Source organism: Canis aureus, chromosome 2 (genome assembly GCF_053574225.1).
Source record: "Canis aureus isolate CA01 chromosome 2, VMU_Caureus_v.1.0, whole genome shotgun sequence".
In the NCBI taxonomy this organism is placed as follows: Eukaryota; Metazoa; Chordata; class Mammalia; order Carnivora; family Canidae; genus Canis; species Canis aureus.
The window spans coordinates 14,376,460-14,403,443 of record NC_135612.1 but is presented as its reverse complement, the minus strand read 5'-3'; the positions used below and the strand labels follow the sequence as shown (position 1 = coordinate 14,403,443).

At 33.4% G+C, this 26,984-nt stretch overlaps 1 protein-coding gene across 6 annotated transcripts in view; it reads right to left on the bottom strand.

Moving 5' to 3' along the window:
- Positions 1-26,984, bottom strand: part of SKIC3 (SKI3 subunit of superkiller complex) — a 78,658-nt gene that overhangs the window by 14,460 nt on the left and 37,214 nt on the right. For all 6 annotated transcript variants that reach the window (XM_077864197.1, XM_077864176.1, XM_077864216.1 and 3 more), the window contains 19 exons: positions 26,175-26,277; positions 23,859-24,035; positions 23,588-23,732; positions 23,341-23,419; positions 23,180-23,241; positions 23,013-23,069; positions 21,508-21,576; positions 19,329-19,403; positions 18,571-18,712; positions 15,617-15,710; positions 13,173-13,250; positions 9,910-10,034; positions 8,997-9,120; positions 8,007-8,228; positions 6,941-7,013; positions 5,488-5,541; positions 5,188-5,299; positions 3,454-3,582; positions 496-617 (listed from right to left, as the gene is read on the bottom strand). In XM_077864197.1, the coding sequence (XP_077720323.1) occupies positions 496-617; positions 3,454-3,582; positions 5,188-5,299; positions 5,488-5,541; positions 6,941-7,013; positions 8,007-8,228; positions 8,997-9,120; positions 9,910-10,034; positions 13,173-13,250; positions 15,617-15,710; positions 18,571-18,712; positions 19,329-19,403; positions 21,508-21,576; positions 23,013-23,069; positions 23,180-23,241; positions 23,341-23,419; positions 23,588-23,732; positions 23,859-24,035; positions 26,175-26,277 (2,042 nt within the window). The remainder of the gene's footprint in view (positions 1-495; positions 618-3,453; positions 3,583-5,187; positions 5,300-5,487; positions 5,542-6,940; positions 7,014-8,006; positions 8,229-8,996; positions 9,121-9,909; positions 10,035-13,172; positions 13,251-15,616; positions 15,711-18,570; positions 18,713-19,328; positions 19,404-21,507; positions 21,577-23,012; positions 23,070-23,179; positions 23,242-23,340; positions 23,420-23,587; positions 23,733-23,858; positions 24,036-26,174; positions 26,278-26,984) is intronic.

Sequence of the window (26,984 nt, the reverse complement as noted above, 5' to 3'; positions counted from 1 at the left end):
ATCTCACTGTCTATGTGGTTCAGAGCTTTGGAAAAATACAGGGATGTTGGTAAATATAGCATTCTGAAGGCAGTAACCAGAACTCAAAGGAATATACGGCCTCTATAATGGTAACCCCCCACACACAAAGAACTATTAAATCCTTGAGTTCTAGAGTCAGACAAATGTGAGTTCAAATGGTAACACTATCATTTTCTAGCTGGGAACTGTTATGCAAATTACTCTCTCTAAGCCTTAGTTTATTCATTTATAAAAAGAGGATAATAGTAAATATTTATGTCATATATTCTTGGGAAGTTCAAATACAAACTGCTAAATGTACTGAGTGGCTTATAGGAAGTAATAAATGTTGGGTGGTGTCATTATTATCATCATCACTATCCTCACCACTACCACCATATGCCCTTTAAATAACGTGCATTCTATTTTTAATGTTATTTTCCAAGTAGGATAAGAATCATCCATAGAACTCAATGCTCAATTATACAATAATACCTTTGTGCAGAGGGCTTCAGCTTCAGATATTCTTCCTGTGTCTATCAGACCAGTGACAGCTTGGGAGAGAGACCACTTTTCAAGAGATTGGTTATAATCTTTAAGGAATTCTTTGTCTTTAACTGTTAACAAAAATGTCAAGGTTACTTTCTTCTGCAACTTATAAAGCGTTCTCAGAGGAGTAATTAGTTGCTAAGAAGTATTACAATTTGACTTATCATGCATACATAATTTTTAAAGCTTACCCATACTACAGGAATACCATAGACTATCCTAACTAATATGTGCCAGGTTTCTGAAAAGTTTCATGGTAGGAATATTTGTGGTCAAATAACTTAAAACTTTATAGACTCATGATTTACTTTAAAAAATCACTATCTACACTAATGCTAAAAATATCTCATTGAAAAAAATATGTACCGCAATATAACTGACATATGATAAATTACACATACCCACATATTCAAACTCTACGCTCACAAGACTTTTGACATAAGCATACATCTATGAACCGTCACTACCATCAAGATAATGAACATAGTCATCATCATAAAGAGGTTCTTCCTATCTCTCTGTAATCACTTCTGTCCTCAACCTACCTCTCCTCTTACTGTCTGACCCCAGGCAACCATAAATTATTTTCAGACGTAATGGATGAGTTTGCATTTTCTAAAGTTTCACATAAATGGAATCATGAAGTATAGATTATTTGTCTGGCACAACTATAAACATGGTAAAATACGTTTTCAGATGTAAAGTGACTTTGCATTCCCAGGATAAGCCCCACTTGATTATGATGTATTGTTATCTTTTTTATGTGTTGTTGGATTTGAATTGCTATAGTTTGTTAGGAATTTCTGCATTTGCAGTTCAACAGTGTTCTTGTTAAAGTCTTGCCTGCTTTTGGTGACAGGGTAATGTTGGCCTTGTATAAGAAGAGTTACACCAACTTTTCTATTTTCTGGAAGGTTTTATATAGAACTGGCATTATTTCTTAAATATTTGGTAGAATTCATCAATGAAGCATCTGGTCCTGGAGTTTTCTTTGTGGGTAGATTTTTAACTATAAATTCAGTGTCTTTAATAGATACAAAGCTGTTCAGTTTATTTATTTGTTAAATGAGCTTCGTGTCTTTTAAGGAATTTGTCCTCTTCACCCAAATTGCCAAATTTAATGGTGTAAACTTGTTCATAAAGTCTTCTTATTAGCCTTTAAATAGCTATAATGACATTTCATTCCTGACACTGATACCGGTTTTGTTGGGTTTTTTCCCCTGATGTCTGGCTAAAGGCTTATCAATTCTATTGATCTTCTCAAAGAACTAGTTTTCACTTCTGTTGATCTTCTGTTTTCTCTTTCACTGATGCTATTTATTCTTTTCTTCTGCTTACTTTGAGTTTAATTTCCTCTTCCTTTTTCTAGTTCTTAAGGAGAAGCTGAGATCATTTATTTGAAGGCTTTCTTATTTTCTAACGTAGATATTTGATGCTAGAAATTTCCCTGTAAGCAGTGCTTTAATAGCACTGTAGAACTTTGAAATATTTTTTCCTCTTCATTCAGTTCAAAATATTATCTAACTTCCCTTATGGTTTGAACTGGTTTATTTATGTTATTTAGTTTCTAAAATTTGAAAATATTCCAGGTATTTTTCTGTTACTGGTTTTTAACTTAATTCCATTGTATAAAGACAAAATGCTTTAAACATGATTTGAAGTCTTTTCAATTTATTTAAAACTTTTTATGGCCCATGAGGTATGTGCGTAGATTTTCTGTGTGCACTTGACAATGCTGTTATCAGAAGTATTCCATAAATGCCAACCAGGTCAATTCAGTCGATAGTGTTGTTCAAGTCTTTTTATATCTTTACTGATTTTTTTGTTCAATTGTTTTGTCAATTATCAAAAGAAGAGTACTGAATCTCTAACTATATAATTGTGGATTTGCCTAATCCTCCTTTCAGTTTGTTAAGTTTTTGCTTCATACATTTTTCCACAAGTTTCTTTTATCCCACAAATTCTATGTGAAATACAAGGCAGGTTTTCTGTATTTTGAAGCTCTGTTACTCCGTGCTTAAATGCTTAGCACTGTTATGTCCTCTCAACGAATTGACTCCATTATGAAATGACTTCCCTTATTATTGGCAATATCCTTTGCTCTGAAATCCAATTTGTCTGAAATTAGTATTGCCATTCCAACTGTCTTTTGATTAGTGTTGGCATGGTATATCTTTTTCCATCTTTTTACTTTTTAGGCTATTTTTGTCTTCAGAGTTAAATAAAAATTTCTATCTCATCTGTGTTTCAAGCAGTAAATAGTTGTTTTCTATTTGTTTTATTTAAGTCTTTGTTCCCTTTTTCTCTTCTTTGAATTATTTTTTTAATCTCCTTTTATCTACTTTGGTGGCTTATTACCTTTAACACTACTTAGTACCTACTTTCAATTTTAAAATATTCACCTTTAACCTGTCATTGTCTACCTTTAAGTAATATTATATCACTTCACTTACAATATAAAAATTTTACAACAGAATATTTCCATTTCCCCTCCTGTTCTTTGTGCTATTGTGGTAGGGTGCTCTTTAAATAGTCAATTACAATTTAAAGAGATTTCTAGTGTGTCATCTGTGGATCTGTTTCTATTGACTGATTCATCTCATTATGTGTGGTATTTTTCTTCCTTTCTGCATGCCTATTAAGTTTTAACTAGATACCAGACAGACATTGTGAATTTTATCTTGCTGAATATTTCTATATTCCTATAATGTTCTTGAGCTTTGTTCTATATGCAGTTAAGTCTCTTGAAAATGATTTCACCTTTTCAAGGCTTGTTTTTAAGCTTTGTCAGAGGAGATCATTCATCCTTTAGTATAGAGCTAATTATGCTCACTACCTTTCAGCAGTATCCTTCTGAATACTTCACCCTGAATTCACCATGTGTAAATGCTTTCCTAAACTTACGTGAAGCAGAAACAGCAGATAACAGTGCCAAGTACAAATCCATTCTCTTTGGCTGAGTGTTGTTCACTAGAGCCAGTTTATCATCAGCATGACAGGCTGCCATTAGCCCAGCCCAGACGGCAGGATCACCTAAACATAGGAAGTATAGTCAGAGGCTTGTTAATATCAATATATCAGGGAAAAACTATAAAAAATGAGACTAAGAGTTTATAAATACCAAAAATTAAATTAAAAATAAAATAAATTGTATCTCCAGAAAAAAATCCACCTTCTTAAAGAAACTAATTTACACTTCTTTTCAGAAGACACATTACTATATTCATCCTTTAAGATTTGCCTTTTCTTCAAAATATAGCAGAGGATGAGAAATATCCTATTAAGCTCTTCCATGGGTGGTTAGCTCAGTTGTCTAGAGTATTGTGCTACTGTAGAAAAGTCAATTATGTTCATTTTCATCGGACACAAAGGACAAGTCTCAAAGAGACACTTATGGTCATCATTCAAACCCTGTACTAAAAGTTCAATCAAAGGAAAAGCAAGATAATACTATTTCTCAGTTCTTTTTTTTTTCTTTTTTTTTTTTTTTTTTTAAAGTATTATCCTTTTTTTTTTTTTTACAATAGTCACAGAGAGAGAGAGAGAGGCAGAGACACAGGCAGAGGGAGAAGCAGGCTCCATGCACCGGGAGCCCGACATGGGATTCGATCCTGGATCTCCAGGATCATGCCCTGGGCCAAAGGCAGGCGCCAAACTGCTGCGCCACCCAGGGATCCTATTTCTCAGTTCTTAAGAAAAGTTTGAGCCAAAGAAAAAGCTCAAGACAACTCCATTTACTTATGTTCTAACAGCCAAGGATGAAAGTTATTTAATCATTCCAAGTGAAGCAATTCTATGATTATATATCCCTTCACTGATTTGATTTTTCCTTCTTTCCTTCACACCTTGACAGCACCTACAGGGGCAGGGGGAAGCAGTGGACTGAGGTAGTTGTGAAAAGAAGGTAGGAAAGAATTTAGAACTTCGAAGAGTTATTTTTTGGTCTTTTGTAAGTCATATTTTGCAGGTTAATACTTGCATGGTCAATATCTTAGTCCTGCTACCCTTAAAAAAACAAATAACTTTGGGGTCCCTGGATGGCTCAGTAAGTGGACCATGCAACTCTTGATCTCAGGGTTGGGAGTTTGAGCCCCACATTGGGTGCAGAGATTACTTAAAAATAAAATCTTCAAACAAACAAAGACAATTTTAAAATCCCACAGGGGTGCTAGTCAACAATATAGTCATTTAAGCAAACATATTAGCTTAACTTTTATATTTTTTCTTATCTAACTGCTCCCTCCAATATATATTCCCTATCAAATGTCTGAAATGTATACCTACCTCACTTATACAGAATCAGTATTACTGCTAATAGTACAGAAATCATAGAAACATTAGGCAGATAAAAAATTTTTACAAAAAAATTAAATGCATATCTCTATATTATAAAATAATTCCTGCTCAAGGCAATGACTACCTTATTTTCAATAAGGTAATAAAGTATCTTTATGCAAATATTCCTTTCAGCCTGCTTCAAGAAATCTCTCTTAATAATAATCAAATAATATGCAAAAGTTTAAAATATTTTCTTAAAATTCCCTTGTTTATTTTAGAAAATACAAACCTTGTACCTGTAAGTCACAAACACACAACCAAAAGAATCTGAATTAATGAAATGGATTATATTATACTCACCTGGAGAAAGAAGAGCTGCTTTCTGAATGGTCTTTAGTGCAAGGTTTTTTTCAGTTTCTGCTGAACTGCTTCCCATGGCTAACTGATTTACTGCAGTGTACAGTAATGCCTTCTGCGTAAGAGAAAAAGAAGAGAGTTAACCACTTATCTTTATATCTCCATGACTTTCAAATTGACTAAAAATAGTACTGTATCAGGTATGATGTGACATCTTAAACCTAGGAAGAAAAATTATTTTACGTGTCACCAAAAATATTACTTAACAAGTAGGACATTTCCTTGGTACTGGAGAAAACTAACCTTTCCATGATTTGAATCCAAAATATGAGCCACATTTCCTGCTATAGCACCTCCCTATAATAGAAAATAATTATTTAGATGAATGCATAAACTTTCATAAAAATTAACAATGATAAAAATCTTTCCATTAAGTCATTTGAAAAGTTCAGTTTTATCACATTCACAACTTTTAAACTCCTGAAAGTATCAATTGATCACTGCTTTAAGAGACACATTTAGTATTTTTTTTGAAGTTCAGTGTTTTTATAAAAAATCTTTTCTACTATAATTTCAACTCTGCTTTTTTAAACTACCTATTAATGGTGCAAAAGTTACACAATTTTACACAAAACACAAGTAAATATTTTCTAACAATGTAAAAGACTGTGGAAGAAAGACTGGAGGAGAAACAGAATCCCAAAACTTACTTTAATATGGTTTTACTCCATGAAAATCTTAATATTTTAAAAATTTCTGTAGTTCTTAGTAAAATGAATACCCAAAGTTCAGAGCACCCTGAAGCTAATCACTGCTTCAATAATCAACTCAAAACTAAAAACAAGAAAAATATACGCATCATAGTTTTTGTAAAATGAATTATGAAATCCTTAATTTTAAATTCAGTTAGACATTTTATCTGGAAAAGAAAGTGAATTATGCAAATGATTTCATTTTAATTCAAAAGTATACTGTTCTAATTTTATATTGAAATTGTATCAAAATGTTTTGCATATTATATTTAGCATATAAAGAATGCTAAAAATAATCTTTCAAAATATGTCAATATAAAACAAATAGAAGATGGATTAAAAGCGGAACAGAAAACAGCAGAGTAGAAGGAGGATTCAGGAGTTAAATCTGGGATGAGTCATCACCACAAATACTAACGGTGATTTTGCACAAGTTATTTATTCTCTATGTCTGAAATGTCCTCTATAAAATGGACATTAATTGTAGCTATTTCATGTGGTTGCTGGGATTAAATGACAAAATATATAGAATAGTTGGCACATAATAATTACTTCATTCTAGTAGCTAATAATGATGCTCTTCTAGGTTCTTTGAATTACCATGTGCAAAAACCATTAGGAATAACAAAATCAGACTCACATAGACTTCAGACAGTGGAATTATTAGATGTAGTTAAGTGTTCAAAACATATTAGCTTCCTAAATGGCAACATTATAAACATAACCTAACCACATAGCCATTAACATAATCTGTATGTATTTAAAAAATGTCCACCTACTTCTTTGTAACTTTCATAATGCCCAAAACAGTACAATAATACATGAAAGAAACTCAATGTACTAATAAAATGACTAATGGAAAATCTGGTTAAGTAACAGAACTCATTTGCTGTATTAATTATTTCTCAGAATGATAATGCTAATACTACATTAAAAGTTATTTTATCAAAAAAAAATAATAAAAGTTATTTTATCTTTTTGTCAAAATTTAGAACATTACTCACCTTTGCACTTTGGTGAGTATACTGAGCAACTACTCGGGACAACAGAGACCAAAGAGCAGGATCAGCTGGGTTACTATAAAGATCATCAAAGTAAAAAGCTTAGAGATGGGAGTCACTTTAAACCATGGAAAGTAAAAGCAACCAACATTTTATTTAGTACTTAAGTTCAAAATCTTGTAGATGCCTAAAACAAGTTCATATGAATTATCTATGTGTGAATGAAAGTGTCTTAATTTTCCGAAAACATATCTTCCCTATATACCAAGAGTCCTTATGAAAATAAGAAGGAAAAATCAGCAATATGAGGATTACAAAGCCATGACATCTAATTAAGAAAAGCTAAGGAAATGTAATATGTTGTGTTCAAGGAAAACACAGAAATGAAAATTGTGAACAGAAAATAAGCAACATTTAGAACACTTTACTGCTGGGGTGCCTGAATGGCTCAGCGGGTTAAGAGTTTTATTGGTTGGTGATCTCAGGGCCAGGGATCAAGGCCAGCATGGGGCTCCATGCTCAGCACAGAGTCTGCTTGAGTTTCTCTCCCTCTGCCATTCCCCCTACTCACACACACACATGCGCTCTCTCTCTAAAATAAGTAAATCTTAAAAAAAAAGAAAGAGACAGAACACTTCTCTGCTGAAAATAAAACAACCACTACTGCTAGTAATATACTCTAAATTTTGAAGACACTAGTGAATGTTTGAGTGGTCAAAAAATTCCTAAAACCATCAAGCTGAATAGTATCAAATAAACGAACAATATTACAAACGACCATAAGTAAGGACTTTTGTATTAAAATGAGGTTCAGGCCTTAATTTATTGAATAAGTGCAAAATTTATGTTCTCTTATCTCCTTATCAACTGAATTAAAAAAAAATCTTTATAGATGAAATGATATGTATAGTCAGTTACCTGGTCCTAAGGGCAATTTCATAAAACCACATTCTGGTTTACAAAAAACAAAAAATAAGCCTCACTCATTTTATATTCTTAATAAGGTCCAAATGTCAAAGATAAGCTCATCAAGTATAATTATTCCAAGTTCAGGAGCACAAGAACTTACCTATGGACAGCTTTAGATGCTTGTCTCCTCACTGCCAGACTGCGGCCTTGCAGTGCATAAATCGCTGAAGTAAGAAGGCACTTTTGATAATCACTGTCTTTCTGTTTGACGTGCTTCAGTAATTCATTAAGTGCTGCTTTTGACAATGTAGCATCCTGCATTGTCAATCCTAGAGCACACAGGGCTTGAAGGCTTTCTATGGTTGGTTCCTTTAAGATAGAGCTGTAAATATTTTTAATTGTCTATTAGCCATAATACAGTAGTCTGCAACTATTAAAATATATTTAATATTTAGTAAAAAGGCAATTTACTTAAAGATTCACCAAACTAAGCCTAGCTTTAGATAAATATGAAACAGATTCCTTGGTTTCTAGGCGCAGCAATTTCCTAAACGTAAAGCAGTTAAAAATACCAAGGGCTTTTCTTTTCTGTTCATTATATCTAAGTGCTAGAAACAAGTATAAATTTTGGTTGGGGGTCTGGGTTTTAGAAAAATAATACCATATAAATAACCACAGATATCATGGGCTATTATTTTACTAATTTATTCAAAAAATATAGAAATAGTTACAAGTTATACTGGTATATTTTTTAAAGCTTTAATTTTAAATGAACTTTATCAGGTGAATTTGAAAATTAATGAGGGAAAAATCTCCTTGGGGACCAAAAAATATAAGCCAGTTAGAACTCTATCCGTTAAAATTTTAAGACCCTACTAGATCAGGTGATCAATCACTCTTTTAAAAAAAATAAATAATATACACAGAATACAGGATGGTTTTGAAGGACTGGATGGATCCAGAGCTAAGAATTAAGCCATGATCTCTACCTCCACCTATGACTGTTAGTTCACAACTGAGTCAGTCCAATCCCTTCTGTTCTCCAAAAAGTTCCTACAACATTAAAAACTTCATTTTACATTGTTCCAGTTTTTAATCCAATGTTTAAGCATCTTAAGCAATGTTAAGTTTTAATGTCAACTGTACATACCATTTAAATAGCAATGTCTTGGCTACATCCATTTTTCCTTGTTTATACTCTGTTATCGCCAGAGCTGTCAAGATATGGGCTTTGTCCTGCTCTGATTCAACAATAGACAAGGCTCTCTCATAGGCTATTATACAGAGTTGGAAACAAAAACAAAAGAATATAAACATAATACTGATTGACAAACAGTGAAATTTCTCCCTTTCTAATCCTATTTTTTTTTAAGTTGTAACTAAAATTATATCTTATTTCCTTACTTTCAAGTGGCTGGAAAAAAAAATATTAAATAATCTAACTTGGTTTAGCTGTTCCAAGGTGATCCTGGGGACATCGTTAGGATTATTGAGACATTCCCTAACGTCCATCTTTAGAATCTATAGGGAAGCCTTTAAGGGATGTGAAGGCCTGCAGATACGGAGATATCACAACAATTTCCATGTGCCTACCAGTAATGCCATCAAGTTGTAGATACAATAAACTGCACACACATAGGTTGGGCCTACCTACATATATGAAATGTACTCAATGAGCATTTCTGAAGAAAATGAAACACACTATTACCAACAATGGTCAAGGTCTTCATTTATCACAAGTTTACATTTAAGCAAAGACCTGCTTTCAAATACTAAGTCTACCTTCAGTGATCTTGGGCCTCAGTTTCCTTATCTAAATAATTAGGATAATACTCAGCTCATAATACTCTTATAGGGACTATTCACATACCACTGTACTAAAGGAGGGAACAGACAAAAAGTACCTAACACCATTCCTGAATCCTAGATGGATTTTAATAAACATTGCAACCCCTATTCTCAATTCAGTGTTCCATTTTTCTGGATGTAATCCTGTTGTGATTCAATTCCACTCAGCTCTGGAAAAGTAAGATATGTCCTTTAGCTTCAAGCAACATACTCACCTTTGCTGCTTTCTTTATATAGGCCTTTCATAAATAAAGCCAGTGCAAAACCTATGATGTCTTCTAACTCCTCAAGGGGTGTTGACTTAAAAGCCTGAATGGCTTTATCATATTCACCAATGGAACTAAGAAGCAAAACATAACTTACTTTTAATATTAAACTTAATTTTGGCTTATATCATAAGAATACAGAAAGATTATACACGAAGGTTCTTTCAATACCTTCACATACTTCGTCTATCAGTGTAAAAGCTATAGAAAAGACCTATTAAAACAGAAGACAGATCATTCATTTCAAATAAGATGTACTGGGGCAATTTAACTTCACATTTTGTTTTTTATAATTGTGAAAATGATTAGTTCTGCTAAAATTACAAAGTGTCTTTCTTATTAACAAACTTGAGGGCAGCCCCTGTGGCGCAGCAATTTGGTGCCTCCTGCAGCCTGTGCTGCAGCCTCCAGGTGTGATCCTGGAGACCCGGGATCGAGTCCCACATCGGGTTTCTCTGCCTGTGTCTCTCTCTCTCTCTGAATAAATAAAAAAATCTTAAAAAAAAAATTAAAAAACAAAAAACAAAAAACAAACTTGAACTAAAATCCCAAAGTATAAAAATAAAGTTGACTTTTTTTTTTTAAAGATTTTACGTATTTACTCATGAGAGACACACACACAGAGAGAGAGAGAGACAGGCAGAGGGAGAAGCAGGCTCCATGCAGGGAGCCCAACGTGGGACTCAATCCCAGGTCTCCAGGATCAGGCCCTGGGCCAAAGGTGGCACTAAACCACTGAGCCACCCAGGCTGTCCTGAAGTTGATTATTATACAGAATTCTTTAAGCTTAATATATTGGTTAAATATTACCCTAAGAGTATGGTTCTAGCATCTCTGACAAGCTTAACAAATCATAAAATACCTGGTCAAAATAAAACCTAGTCTTTGTGCAAATTGTTTACCTGCACATTCTTTTTTTTTTTTTTTGGAGAGCATAAAGATAAACTCGATTCCACAGACAAAACTATAAATTACCTTTTCTGTATTTAATAGGAAGAAAAGTAAAATTTGTTACATATGATACTAGAATACAATACTTTTTTTAAAAGTTTACTTTTTTTTTTGTAGAAAGTGCAAGACACATGAGCAGTAGGGTCAGATGGGGAGACAGGGAGGCAGAGGGATGGAGAGAGCTTGAGCAAGCTCCTTGCTCACTGGAGAGCCCCATGCCAGGCTTAATCTCAGGACCCTGAGATCATGACCTGAGCCGAAATCAAGAGTCAGACAATTAACTGACTGTGCCCCAGGCGCTCCCAGAGTACAATACTTCTTAATAACAAAAAATAATTGTTTTGCTTATTTAAAAATGAAGAGAAGCTGTCATCACTTGGAAAGGATGCACTATATCTTTGAGATTCTTATTTATGGTATCCATCACTATAAATCAGAAAGTGTTTTCTATTTTTAATGTATTATTGGAAATTTTTTTAGAAAATCCTTTTAATCTTGGGGGAGGTGTGTGTGGGATCTAAAAATACAGGCAGTCTTTGATTTTAAAATTAATCTCATAAAGGTGAAAGAGTTTAAAAATCGAAAAATTTTACAGTTTTTAAAGTCAAAAAACTCAAATTTTGAGAAATATTTTGGTGAAGGAAAGAAGGCTACCTTAGATTGTTTATGGATACATATATATTAAAAGTTTTGTTTTTTTTCTTTTAATTAACACTACCTTCAAACATGTGATTTCTTTTGTAGAGAATAGAACTAGGAAGGGCACAAGGGGCTTCAATTTTATTTGCAATATTTTCTTTGGAAAAAAGACCCTGAAGACAATGGACAATTTTAAGATCTGTTATGTTTGAGCAGTGACTATTCATTAAATTATGCTGTATACTACTTACAGCATTTTGCATGTTTACTATATTTTATAATAAAAACAAATTTTCAATAGAAGATACAGATTTTCTTCTAAAGTATTTACATTATATCATGGGGCACCAAGGTGGCACGGTCTTCATTCTGGCTCAGGTCATGATCTCAGGGTTGTGAGATAGAGCCCCATGTTGGGCTCTGTGCTGAGTTGGCAGCCTGCTTAATATTCTCTCTCCTTCTCCCCCTACTTCTGTCCTCCCCCTCCCTTAAAATAAAAATAAAAAATGAAAATTAAAAAAATATATTTACATTATATGAAACCAGAACTACAGATACTTCTTCTATAAAATTTCTTATAACCTATCTATCTTCTGCTACAACAAAATCTTACAAATGACAAAACTCAACTCCTAAACACAACAGTTTAAAAAAATTGGAGGGAAAAGTAGTCAGAACAATAATATTTTCCTATCTATGAATAGGATTCATTTACTTGGTTATAAAAGAAAAGAACTGGCTACTTCAGGTCTCTACTTTGTACCTTTATAAAATATATAGGCACTAACCTCAAAATATCAAACTATACTTTTAGCAATATATTGAAGCTAGACCATTCAATTTAGGGGCAGTTCTCAGCTTGAGGAACACCTCCCAAAACACGTCTGTTCTCTGGACCTAATTCTATTCTCTAAAATAACTGGGTTTTAATCTTTTTTTTTTTTTTTGAAGCTCTTTTTGAAGTCAAAAGTCTGAGAATCTGAAGAAAGCTACATGGCTCACTCTTCATCCCAAAATGCACATACATCAAAATTTTTTTTTTTTAATTTTTATTTATTTATGATAGTCACACAGAGAGAGAGAGAGAGAGAGGCAGAGACATAGGCAGAGGGAGAAGCAGGCTCCATGCACCGGGAGCCCGACGTGGGATTCGATCCCGGGTCTCCAGGATCACGCCCTGAGCCAAAGGCAGGTGCTAAACCGCTGCGCCACCCAGGGATCCCTACATCAAAATTTTTGATATGATTTCTAACAGGTTTCTGGATCCCTAGTGGTCATTCCTGGTGTAAGTATAAGCACTAAGCAAATCCAATTCCTCTTTCAATTAACTAGGGTGGTATTATAACAGATAATAACTGCCTCTCTCTTCTCTTGTATAGTCTACAACTGTGAGTTCTAAATCTGCTTCTTACTAAAGCACAGTGGTGTTAGGTATCCATATAGGTGCAGGAAGCTATTAACAAACCCCAGTATTGAGGAAATTATGTATCCTTGGGAGATAATCAGCCCACTAATTTATATATGTCCCACTACTCTGGAAATTCATCACCACCTCACTAGTCCCATAGCTTTCACCAGAAAAATCTAATAAATTCACAATTAATGGGAAGAGATATGCTTACCATAACAATCTGCCATAATTTCTTACTGCAACATTATAAGTATCTTGGTCTTCTGTAGTCTGTAATAATAACATTGCCCTTAAAAAAAAAGAACAAGGTATTTTAAGTTACCTATGTGCAATAGCATTCTTTTATTCTTCTTCCTTAGCAGAATCTGTAGATTCTTGGTTTCTTCATTCAATTCTAATTCTTTAATGCTTGTCATAACAACTTTTTCATATATCAGTTAAGTTGGCACAACAAAAGCAATTAATACTTAGATTTTAGACTATCAGGAAATTAATAAGGTGATCTCTTACTAAATGAAATCATTTATCATACTTGAGTTTTAAATATTCCAAAAAACTTAATATAAATATGGGAAACAACAGTGTTGTAATTTTAAGTTTTGACATTATCTCAAGTGTATAGCAAACAATCTTAAAAATATTCCTATATTAGTAGTTTGAGTTAGGAAACCAGGAAATTTGAGTGCTTTCATGTCATGTGCCCTTACCTGTTACATACCAAAAAATATTTAAGCAATACTTAGTTAAGAAAGAAAAGAATCATAAGGAGTCCCTAAAGGCCTTATTTTTACCGTCTTGTGTTCAGTCCCTTTTGGACAAGCAGAAAAATGTCTTAACAACTAAGAGGAGTTGGATATGTAGTGATTTTTGTTTTTAATTTTCTTTTCTGTTTGAAAAGGATTATCTAGGGAGAAATACCTAAGGAGAGCTTTTAATATCTATGATGTTACATGAAAAACAAATATTTGCTAAAGAAGTCTAAAAGTATTATACAGTAAAAACTATAATGGTTAAATTTATACATAATTTGTGGTTTTAAGCCTCAAATCGTTGTTTAAGGCAGAAAACGAGAGCAGTAATCAGTCAAGGGAAGAGTGGTGCATATCCATATGATTGTGGAGCTACTGTTTTAACTTGAATGTATAACTAAGTGTTAGATTCACAGTATTTGTGATTACAGTATGTATAAGTATGTATAGCCAGCCCTCTAAAGCTGTCTAGTTTTCTTTGTTTGCAAATCCTGCTCACTGTTGTATTCCACCGTATTTCTAGTTTCTTTACAGGTAATCTTTTTGTGACATCAAAAGAAATAGAATTGTGGTTTTTTATAAACCTCCACATACACCTGGAAAAATACCTTCTTAATTATTTAGCCTCCAGTACCATCTAGTGATGACTCCTTTGAACTACCAAGAGATCCATAAAAGGACATGGCAAAGCATTTGGGGCACATCAATTATTTTTTATCTGACAAGGCTTTCCCTAAGTATCTGTTTTTTAGATTTAGGGCAATGATACATGCAATTAGGTCTTTTAACTTTTTATCTAGTGTTCGTGACATTAATAGTAATTTTCTTGGGAGATCCCTGGGTGGCTCAGCGGTTTGGCGCCTGCCTTTGGCCCAGGGCACGATCCTGAAGTCCTGGGATCAAGTCCCGTGTCGGGCTTCCTGCATGGGGCCTGCTTCTCCCTCTGCCTGTGTCTCTGCCTCTCTCTCTCTCTCTCTCTCTCTCTATGTCTATCGTGAATAAATAAATAAAATCTTAAAAAAATAGTAATTTTTTAATTTACCAATCAACTCATTTGCAGAGAATAAACCTTCAACTTGATTTCATTTCCTACCACCCTCCTGGTTGGTCATTTCACTCAAGCACACTGTCTTTGTTTGCTCAACATGCCAAGTCCACTCCTGTGTGAGAGTGCTTGCTCTTGCGGTTCCCTATGCCTGGATGCTCCTACTCTCTCAACCAAATGGCTTACAGCCTCACTTCACTCAGGCCAGGCCTCAAGTGCTTCCTTAGTAAACCTATCACTATTAAACCTGTCTCAAATTGACTACCTACCTTAATATTCCCTGGCCCTTTATCCCATTTTGATTTTCTTTCTTAGCAATTATTACCATCACAGATGTTTATAAGCTGATCATATGCCTCCCCACCACCAGAACAGGAGGTTCATGAGAATGGAGGCCGTGTCTGTTTTATTTCACTGCTAAATTGCCAGTGCCAAGGACAATGCTTCGCACACAGCAGTTAAAAAACTATTGAATGAAAAAAACATAGATCTTAAAGTGATTCAAACAAATACACCATAATGTTCACACTTCTTCTGTGAATGAAACTACATATTTTAATAAAACTAGATAAAGTATTAAGTGAGAGGTTTTTCTAAAACAAAATCTGATGAGATTTTTTTAGTTTTGTTTTTGTGTTTTTCTCTTCTCTGTCCCTTTCTTGGAATGAGCAACAAAAACCCAAATGTAGCTGAAAATTTGTAACTGCATTTTTTCACCTTCAAAGATGTAATAATACATAACAAAATCAAGAAAGGAATCAGAATATTTGTCTAGTACCTTCTTCATGAACTGAGACTAAATTTTAAAAAGCCAAATAATATGTAAGAACCAGACCCTTTTAATTAAATGTAAGAGTTTACCTTCGGTATGCATCTGCGGCTTCCTTTTTCAGTTGTAGATGTTCATTTAAGTAACCCAACATTGTGAAAGCTGGAGCATAATTCTGAATTCTTTCTGGAAATCGAAAAATATCTTTTCTTTACATGTGCATGCTAGTGTCTGTAAAATGTTAGTTTTATTTTCAATGTCTTAAATACCAAATTACCTCCTAAGATCACTGGCAGTCTTAAGAACAATCTGATTTTTATCTTGACTATAAAATACCAATAATCATTTTATAACTTCTAAATTATTGAATATCTTATAATTACTTACAGTTTCTAGTTATGCCTTAAAGTCTAAACATTTTTAACCCCAAAGGTTTAATATTTTAAATTGCAGCTTATGTTAACACTAGTCATAAGATTTATAAGGAAATTCAGTTCTTTGGCTAATCACTTAATCTTTCCTATGATTTACTTGATGGTTCTGTTTCAATTTATGTGTTTAAAAAAAGTTAACTCCGTATTATACACTAGAAACACAGAACGACCTGGATACTTTCAATGCAGTGTTTTGAAATTTTAATGTCAATAAACATCATAATGTATGTAACATACTGAGAAAGAAACACATCTGATTTACTTAAAAGTAGTATTGGGGGGCAGCCCAGGTGGCTCAGCGGTTTAGTGCCGCCTTAAGCCCAGGGTGGGATCCTGGAGACTCAGGATCGAGGCCCACATCAGGCTCCCAACATGGAGCCTGCTTCTCCCTCTGCCTGTGTCTCTGCCTCTCTCTCTCTCTCTCTCTTTTCTCCCTCTGCCTGTGTCTCTGCTTCTCTCTCTCTCTCTCTCTGTGTCTCATGAATAAATAAATATAATCTTTAAAAAATAAACAAATTTATAAAAAAAAAAGTAGTATTGGGAAATAACCCTTCAAGTCCCTTAAATTGTTTAACAAAGGACAATACAATCACAATTTATGTGCTGAATAAGCTCGAAGGTTAAAGCATAAAGTGAAAATCACACAAAGTTATTCTTGAAAAATCCTGAAGTCATGAAAGAGAGGGACACCAAAACTGAGTCAAACTAAGGAAAGATTTATGTCTTCCTAGTATACTCACCCTGAGGCAAACTGTCAGCAAAACAAAAAGACTGCCTGCATTCTGTCTTATTCCCTTCTCTTTTCTGCTCCTCCCTTCCTTTCTCTTTCTTATTGATTCATTTGTTCATGCATTCATTCATTTATGGCAAAGTCACATATAGTTGAATTTAAATGAGTATATGATTATGACCCCACCATAGAGTAAAAAGCTAGGCTATGCCTAACTATCAGGGAATTGTTCTAGGTATCTGAATTTTGTAGAAAGCTAAAGATATACCTCTTTGTGTAAATCCTTTACAAATATTACTCATTCTAATGGAAACTTAACAGTAAAATTTTTGATCCATACACTCCTCACAGAGGCCCTAGATATTCTTTAGAATCATTTATTTTGCATACTGCGTAACATGTTAGTGCTCAAGTGCTGATGTTTGTAAACTAACTGCCTTCTGCTCAAGTGTCCCAGGACCAATGCAGGAATATTACAGTCCTCTCCATAACCTATAATGAGAAATTTTCTCTTCTGCTTTTCAGTATATATGATTTTCATAATATTCAACTGTCCATACGTCTGCTTAAACTTCTTCCTTTAGAATTTTGTCAAGGGATAAATAAAAGACTAATGAAACTAATATTCTTGATCATCTAGGGTAGGCCTGGTACTCTGAATTACATTTTGTATAAACCATCCCATTTAAACCCTAAGCAGCAGATACTTTCATTCTTGTATTATAGATGAGGAAACTAAAATTCAATCTGGTAATATGGCCAAGGTTTCATTATAGCTACTAAGAGGAAGTGCAGAGATTAAACCATTGGTAGTTTTCCACCCCCACAACCTGTCATCAGTGGACCCCTCAGTCAACATCACCTATCTTACCCATCCCCTTACCACCTCCTCACTGGTAACCATCAGTTTTTTCTCTATGCTTAAGAGTCTGTTTCTTAGTTTGTCACCTCTCTTGTTTTTTTAACTATGTTCATTTGTTTTGTTTCTTAAATTCCACATTTGAGTGAAGTCACATGGTATTTGCTTTTTTCTTGTGACTTATTTGACTCTGTCACTATTTGACTTCATTCACTTAGCATTATACTATGAAGATCCAATCATGTTGCTGCAAATAACAAGATTAAACTGGTAAAAATGGGACTCCTGGGTGGTTCAGTGGTTGAGTGTCTGCCTTCAGCTCAAGGCGTGACCCCAGGGTCCTGGGATCAAGTTCCAGATCAGGTTACCTGCAGGGAGTCTGCTTCTCCCTCTACCTTTGTCTCTGACTCTATGTCTCTCATGAATAAATAAAATCTTTAAAAATAAATAAACTGGTAAAACAAAACAAAACAAAACACTAGTTTTATTAAGAAAGAAAGGAAATTATTATAATAGATGGTTAGTGAAGCTTCACCATTCTGTCCTTTTCCTTAACCTAAACGTATTTTTCCAATATCTTGAAGAAAAATCAGATGTTAAAGTGGGAGGTGAAGCACACTAGTTTTGGAATTTAAAGCAGATTATCTCATTTAATTTTCACATGGGTACCACCTAGCTATCATTATCTCTACTTTCCAAGGTTAACAGAAGTTAAGAAAAGTAAAATACTTGGCTTAAGACTACAGAGAAATAAATGGCAGAGACAGAACAGAAGCAACTCAGGCCCAATAGGCTCCAAAATGCTTTCCACTACAACATGGAAATCAGTTTTATTGTAAGCATTAGGTAACAACAATTTTTATCACTCTTCAAAAGTCAATACTATAATTTGAAAAGGAGACTATTTGGCCATTGGGAGAATAAAAAAAAAAAAAAACAAATTCTAACACTGATTTTAGAATTATCTAATTTAAAAAATTTTTTAAATTGTTTCAATGGTTATTCAAATACCGAATACCTTACCTATGTATTTACTCAAAACAACTTGTGCTGCTGGAATAGCATTCATCTGAACGATGTTGTACCGGTACAGCTCTGTATCTCTGTTGCTTTTATCTTGCAATGTGGTACAGACCCAGTATGCATAACCTATTGCTCCCTCAGTCTATAAAAAAGACAAAGTTAACAAGTAAACATAGGGTAATAAATATATCAATAAAAATTATAAAATAAGAGACTTCAATACGGTAAATATCACATCTTAGTGTTCTTTAAGTCAACAGCTAAGTGTCTCTAAATGAAGAGTCACTGTGATACAACACAGCTAAGAGCACATTTAAATCACTGGCTCCAACCCTAAGTAAAAGAATAAAATGGAATTAAATAAAGTGCAGAAAATAGCCTCACCCAAAAGGATAACTTCCTTCTCAGCACCATTCTTACAGATAAAACTAAAATCAAAAGGGTCCTAAAACATTTTATAAATAATCAAGAAATGTCAACCAACTCTAGTTCTTATTTCATGTTGATTTTTTCTAGAGTCTCAGTTTCAATTCTACAGAACCACTGTATTTATTAAATTCCATGTCACTTTTTATCAGCTTTTGAAGGGTAACAGAAGACAAAAACAACAAGTTCATTAAAGACAGCTTATCTATTTCTAAGAATAAAATGTAAAGATAATTTCTCTTATTAACATCAGATATCACTCTGTATTTATTTCCTCAACAAGCATACTACTTTACTCATTAATGAATCCTCAAGAACGGTCAAATTCTTACATGCATATTGAGTTCCGTAGTGTGCCTAAAAAGATCCATGGTGTCATAACTTCCAACTGTCTCTGCAATAAGAGCCTATAAAAGGAAAAAAGAGGTCCTTAATGTGTTTAAAAGGAATAATAACAATAATAAGTGAAACTACTTAGAAGAACCAAAGGTTTACTAGCTAGGTTTAAAAGCAGAGTTAATTTTGTTTTTAATCTTGGTTACTATATTCCCATGGCTCAGAGGACCAGAATGATTTATTAAATTGGTCCTTTATTGGCAAATGCTTTCAGAATTCTATCTGCAACCACAAAGTGATGGAATCATCCATATAAAATTCCTCAGAACACTGATGAAGCACTACCTTCTCCCTTCCCTCTCACCCTTGGATTCATTCAGACTGGTATTTGTCTGGGGTAGGGTTCTTAATCACAGAATCACCTGAGATTCACCTAGGTAAGCTTTTTTTTAAAAAGGAGATCCTTACCCCTATATTTCTAGTTTCCACAGACCTGAGGTAGAGTCTCAACATATTTAAGTGCCTCAGAATTTTAAATAACATTCCTATGCCCTTTATTTTATAGACTACGAGCTAAGTTAAAATTACTTCCAAATTTAACTACCTTTTATAAAAAGTTAGAGTTTTTAAGCTATCATATACTACTAATACTATTTTTAAAAATACTAAGTCTCACTTCTACTGTCACCATTTTAATTAAATCTACCAGTTAATGCCACAAATAAATTATTTTTAAGAATAAAAAAACCAGGGGATGCCTGGGTGGCTCAGCAGTTGAGCGTCTGCCTTTGGCTCAGGGTGAGATCCTGGAGTCCCGGGATCGAGTCCCACATCGGGCTCCCTGCATGGAGCCTGCTTCTCCCTCTGCCTATGTCTCTGCCTTGCTCTCTCTCTCTCTCTTTCTGTGTGTCTCTCATGAATAAATAAATAAAATCTTAAAAAAAAAGAAGAATAAAAAATCATAAGACATTCTTAATCATAGGAAAAAAACTGGGGGGTCGATGGATGGGAAGGGGTAACTGGATGATGAACATTAAGGAGGATATGTGATGTATTGAGCACTGGGTATTATATAAGACTGCTGAATCAGTGACCTCTACCTCTAAAACCAATAATACATTATAGGTTAATTATCTGAATTTAAATAAAATTTTAAAAATTAAAAAATATATATAAAATGAATTATAGAATTAAACTTAAATGATAAGTTTCTTTAAAAGAATTGAAAAAACATTTTTTGAATACTTAGGTGGCTCTGATTAGCATCCAAAAGCTCTTGACCTAGAGCAGTGCTACTCAAAAATCAAGTCCCTGGATCTTAGCACCAGCACCTGCGAACAGTTAGAAATGTACATTCTTGGGCCCCTTGAGTCTAATAACTTACACAGAGATTAGTAGTAATGCCACTGCTCCCAGATGCTACCAGAATTCATAGAACCACAGTTCATAGAGTTATCTTTCTAATTCTGCTTGCTTCACCAATTAACTAGAATTTGACCCAAAAGTCAAAAGTAGAATAAAACATATCTAAACTCTGATTACTGATTTCCTGATATGGGTGATGCTCCTGCTATTCTCTGAACCAAAACAATCAACCACTTACTAATTCATTACAACTTCTCAACTAGATAAGATCTTGGCAGCCACTCAGTCCAAGCCCTTTCAAGTAAGAAAAATGAAATCCAGCAGTGATACGTTAATATAAAACAGTCAGTGACAGACTCACACTCGTAACTGAGTGTCCTGGTTTCTATTTGGCAGTTTTACAAAAATCTAAACTTTGGGGGAGCAAAGGAAGAATGCTCATAAACAACCATCAAATCAAATACAAAGATTTTACAGAAAAATAGGAAAACATAATCAAATTATCTTTGTCAATGTCCATTTTTCTGGTAAATGTGCATTTAAATAACAGAATTCTGGGGTTTCTTTTAGCATAACGTTAGACTAATGGGGCTCAAAGTCCCCCAAATCAAAGTTTACTCATTATAAGTTGTATGACCTTGAGCACAATACAAACGATTGATGAAAGAGTAACAGAAATAATATATACCAAGAGATTAGCACAGTGACTGGCACAAAGGAAGTCCTCAAATGTTACCTGTTATCATTATCATCGTTATTTAATAGGTTTATATCCTAGGATTGTTAATAACCATATGTTATATATCTTACTTGTCCAATCCAGCACATTAAATAAGATGGATCGAGAGACTGAGCCATTTTGAAAGCTTCATGAGCTTGCTAGGAAAAAAAGTCAAAAAAATAATATATGTCATTTTATTAACTTATATTAAACTGCTAATGTTTAAAAAGCACAAGCACAAGCACACTGGTCAACATAAACACTTATAACCTAAAACTTCATTGCTTAAACACAACTAGCAATGTTTAAAAGTGTTTTAACTACACAGTTCTAAAAATTCCTGGGTACAAAAGATCTCTCTACAGGCTTAGGTGTTCTGTCCCCAGTGAAAGGCATATAGGGATGCATCTCATAATCTGTATAACTTCTAACCAATCACCCATCCATTTGTTAGCCACTAGTTTGACAGAATTATCTATTGCCTTCTTCTGAAACTTAACTGGTAGGATAAGGACTAACAACCAGTGAGGTCTAGGACACATATCTGCTACTGGGCAAAAAAAAAAAAAAAAATTCAACATAAATCTCTGCTAAGCAGTCAGGAAACTTTAAAGATACCTCACTTGGACACAGTAAGTTATGTGCTTATTTTTCTGCTATAAATACTTATTGTTATATGCTGCCTTATACTGTTTTCTCAATAATCTATAATGGATTATTACGAACATTAACAGGAAACGGTCTTATTTTTCTTATGAAAAAATAGTTCATGGACAGCAACTGAGTTGTGCTATCATAAAACTACATTTATAGCTTATTAACTAAGATCTAGCTTTAAATGTTTAAAAACTATTTTCACATATTTTAAGATTCAAATCAATATTCTCCTTCATTCTATTTAGACTTCTGAAGCAATTTTTGCAGTGACTTAATTTATCCCTGAAAATATTACTGAAGCTACTATTTTAAAAGGATGATATTCAATATAATAGCTGGATCACAAAATAGTACAGATGTGCTATTATCTACAGATTTCTGGAAACTTCTAAACATGATCTACAAACACCTTTCCAATTACTGTATTTCCAATTCTCTAATACACAACTGTTCAAGTATGACAAATCAGATTGTGGTATCTAAAGGAATTAATATTCACTAAAGCCAAATCTAAATCACAAGCATTGGTTAAATTTAAGCTGCAAGACAGTCCTAATCATTTCCCTTACTTCATCACCCCATCCCTAACAGAGTCTACACCAGACTCTTTTTACATGTGTACACATAAAAAAGAAAAGCACCCACATAATTCACAACAGAATTGTTCTGATCTTTAAACGAAAACCCAACATAATGATAAAACCAAAATTTCTTCAGTTGTATGGAAAGGAAAATAAATTTTACATTCATTATTCAATATAATAAGCGGAATGCCATCAATTATCTAGCATACAGGAGAGTATGCTCAATCGATAGCAATATTCAAAGTATTTCTCCACAAGAAGCTGAGCGATTACAAAGAGGTCATATATAAAGAACATTTTTACTTTTTTTTTCATTTTTACTTTTAATATGACAAAACAAACAACACATTTACCTCAATGTTTTCACTTGCAAGGTATAACACTCCCAAGTTGGTCCATGCAACAGCATTCTAAAAGACATATAAATACAATTAGGTCCTTGCCTACATGGCAGTCTCAGAAAATTATGAACATTAAATTTTGAAGTTCTTTATCATAGACAGACACAAAGAACACCCACAATTTGTTCCGATTGAATTGACTTGATGAAACAGTGTTGAGCAAGGGCATAATTTCCAATACCTGCAAAATACAGAATTTGATGAAACTGAATTTTATTACCTGAAACAGTATTCTATTCTCTAATATTCTAAAAATATTGAAGTGTTACTCAGTTCTTACCATTGTGACATGAAACCACACCAAGTGCATTCCAGTATAAGTGATTTTTACTGTCAAGTCTCACTGCCTTTTTCAGACACTGAAAAGTAAAATTAGATTAATTTTTATATCTTGGAATATCAGCATTTATATCAAAATAAATGTGGTTTTATGTGAAAACACGACAGTATCTACTTTATCAAAAACCATCTATCTGAAAAGCACTTAGTTTTTTTAAAAGTTTACAAAAAAATTCTCAAAACCATACATGTAAAGATTTCTCCAACAACTCTTTTAGATCATTTGTATTGTTGCCTGCTTCTGTGAGATTTTGTGCTTGGCGATAATAATTAATTCCAAGATCACACCAAGTATTAGATGTAGACATCAGTTTTAACGCACGACCATAACACCTGTGGAAATATAAAAATAAATGTTACATTTTGTTAAAATGTTAAAAATGTTCTAATTCAAAGTAAATGTCTTTAAGTAATCTTTGTTAGTTAAAAGGTAGTTAGAAGCTAATCTTTGTAAATTACCTTCCTCCAAGATGGAGGAGCTCATTCTTCTTTAATACTTGTTTTCCTTCTTTCTGACCTAGCAGGACTCCTAAAACCTTAACATTCACTTTAGACGGTGAGACAGCATACAGACTGGTACAAGCATCCCCAACTAGCTTCCAAAGGCAAGACACATCAGCTTGATGCTGCAGAGCCCTAAAAAAATAAACAGTGTGATTCTTATAAACTTTCTTCAAAAAATGTGAAATTTATCTCTCATTACAATCTTGATTAAGAATTTACTTTCTTGGTTAAGTGCAGTGAATGCTTTACTAAATTCTTTCCTAATGGATTACATCTTATCACCTCCCTATTGGGAAGAAGAAAGGAAGGGAGGAAAGGAGAAAGAATTGATTATCAAATAAAAAAACTGGCAAATGTATAATATATTAAATATATTTGGTGGTCCAAAGGATTTTTAAGTTCTGTGACTAGGATTACCGAAAAGCTAAATATGAAAATGTGAAAACCCATATTTATTGAAGCAAGTAAGACTGAATACATAACCTTAAAAGAGTAAATAAAAATATTAATGATGATGATAAAGGTCACTTCGTTTTAGAATGAGAAAAATCTCAGCTATCCATTTCTCTTCAGATTTCTCTTCTCAAGATCTTATAAATAAAACACGACAATTTCACTTAAGCCAAGTCTCAATAATCAGCTATTATAAACAGCTATGTTACTGGCAGATGGACAAGCAGATGGAACATTTCTCATAGCCTTTTCTACTAAAAGAGTCCAGCCAAAAATCATTTTCCAATAACTTCCTGAGAAATAAGATTAATTATGGCAGTCATCACTGAAAGCCCACTGTGAGGATTAGGAGGAAGGACAACACTATTTGTAGTTCCTCGGCCTAAATATCTTAGCATAATTTCTAAAATCAACAGCATGATAGAGAGTATAATGCTAAGCAAAACAAGTCAGTCAGAGAAAGGCAAATACCATATGATCATACTCATATGAGAAATTTAAGAAACAAAACAAACGAGCAAAGAGAAAAAAACAAAACAAAACAAAACAGAAGAGGGACAAACCAAGAAATAGAGTACAGAGAACAAACTGATGGCTACCAGAGGGGTGGTGGGTAGGAGGGTGGGGAAATAGGGGATGGGGATTAAAGAGTACACTTGTGGTGAAAAAAAAAAAAGTAAAATTAAATTAAAAATACCTAAAAATAAAAAATAAAAGTGACAGCCTGAAAGAAGAAAATAAAGGCAAAAAAAAGAAACAGGCAATTTCAACAACCTAAACTCTTACTTCCTTTTAAGTTTAATAAAAAATGAAATACCTTTGAAGTAAAATAACTTCTATCACCCTTACATAAGAATTGTGGAAATATGAACTTTTACTTCTAAAAGTGAACATAAATCTGGGGATTATCTCTTTAAAAAGTTTTATATACCTCCAAATAATCGACTGTGAATGCTACACACTACCCAGAACAAAACTTCCCGTTGTTGGAAAGGCAGTACCTCAGCATCATCACTCAAAGGTTCACATTTACTCTTAAATACTAGTTGAAACGAAGCATGTTCTCTTCATGATACCCTCTCCTCTTTGGAAAGATCTATATTATGTGAGACTTGAAAAGTAGCAATAAAAATCTATGGAGAGAGAAGGCTGAAGTTTTCTTTTCACATTTGGTTCATACTCAAAGCAAAGCTATTCTCGAACAACCAAGTCAACAGGAACCAGAAGAGAAGGCAAGTAGGAAAAGAAAGGAAGGGGAGCACAAGAAAGATGTTTAAGAAAAAAAATTATTCAAACGTATGTGTAACATGAGGCCTTTTAAAAATCATCTACCACAAATAACATTTCATTTAGCTAGTGAATTTACAGTTCTATAAAATACCAGATTTACTCAAATTTTTCTGATTCCCTTAATAATAGACATCGCTTTTTCCCTACACCGATTCTCCCCAGAAACAATCAAATTGCTCATTTCCCCTCACCTTCAGCCCTACAAATATACCTAAAACAGCCTTCTACTATTGAATATAACACTGATATGTGGGAGTACTGCTACTCCTGCTTACAGACTGCTTCTTCCTCCCACCTTTCCCTATGCATCCAGCATGTCAGCTGCTACTAAGAGCAGGAATTTTATCTATTTCCCAATGCAAAATTAATACAGTTTGTATATTACTGAATTCACTGGCTAGTCTCTTATTCTTTATGCTTGATATTCTAAATAATGATTAACAGAATAAACACAGAAAGATTTTCTAACTTTGGCTTTATTATAATTCTAAGAAAATAAGCACAACGAATAATAAGAATAATACCAACCAAGTAAAGTATTCCAGTGCTTTTTCTATGTAGTCTACAGCTTTCCCATCAAGATAATCGACTAGAGCCGCTTTTGCCATCATGAGATGGCATTCGCCCAAACCTAAAATCAGGTTAAGTTTGTAGTTATTAAAACACATACAAGAAACACTTTGAATAAATTTCAAAAAAACATAATCGTGTTATATTAAAGCCACTTTTCCAAAAAACAAAACTCAGTAGTATTGTATTAAAAATTAAGTATGGTCTTGCATGCATTTAGTATGGAATTCAAATGGTAGGGTTCTGCTGGAGTAAACATACTAGAAGCGAAAAATATCTATAGAAAAGAATATCCTTGACTTTGGGCAAGTTACTTCACTCTTAAAACCTCAGCTCTGAAAATGCTACTAAATGTTTCTCTCCTTCATATTACTATTCATTAACTATTCTGAAACAAGACTTGATCTTTTTATATTCAAAACTGAATAGCAAATTTTACTGTAAAAATTAAATGAAATAGTAATTTCCTAAAGTGCCCAGTAAAGATTTAATAAATGTGAATTCTTCTCTTGAGGTAAGTTTTACAAAATTTAGAAAAATCTTTTCAAGACCTAAATTACTTATCACTTACAACATATACTATTTCTGACTTAAACCTCATTGTTCCATTAAAAAAGGAAAAAGAAATGGAGTAAAGGACATATAATGGGCTCCAAGTTTTTTTTTAAATGGTTAAATATAATCATTAAAAATTTAGGTTATATATGGATGGTGGTGTTTAAATTTGTATTACCAAAAGGCATTTGTTAAGAAGGATAAGGTATGTAT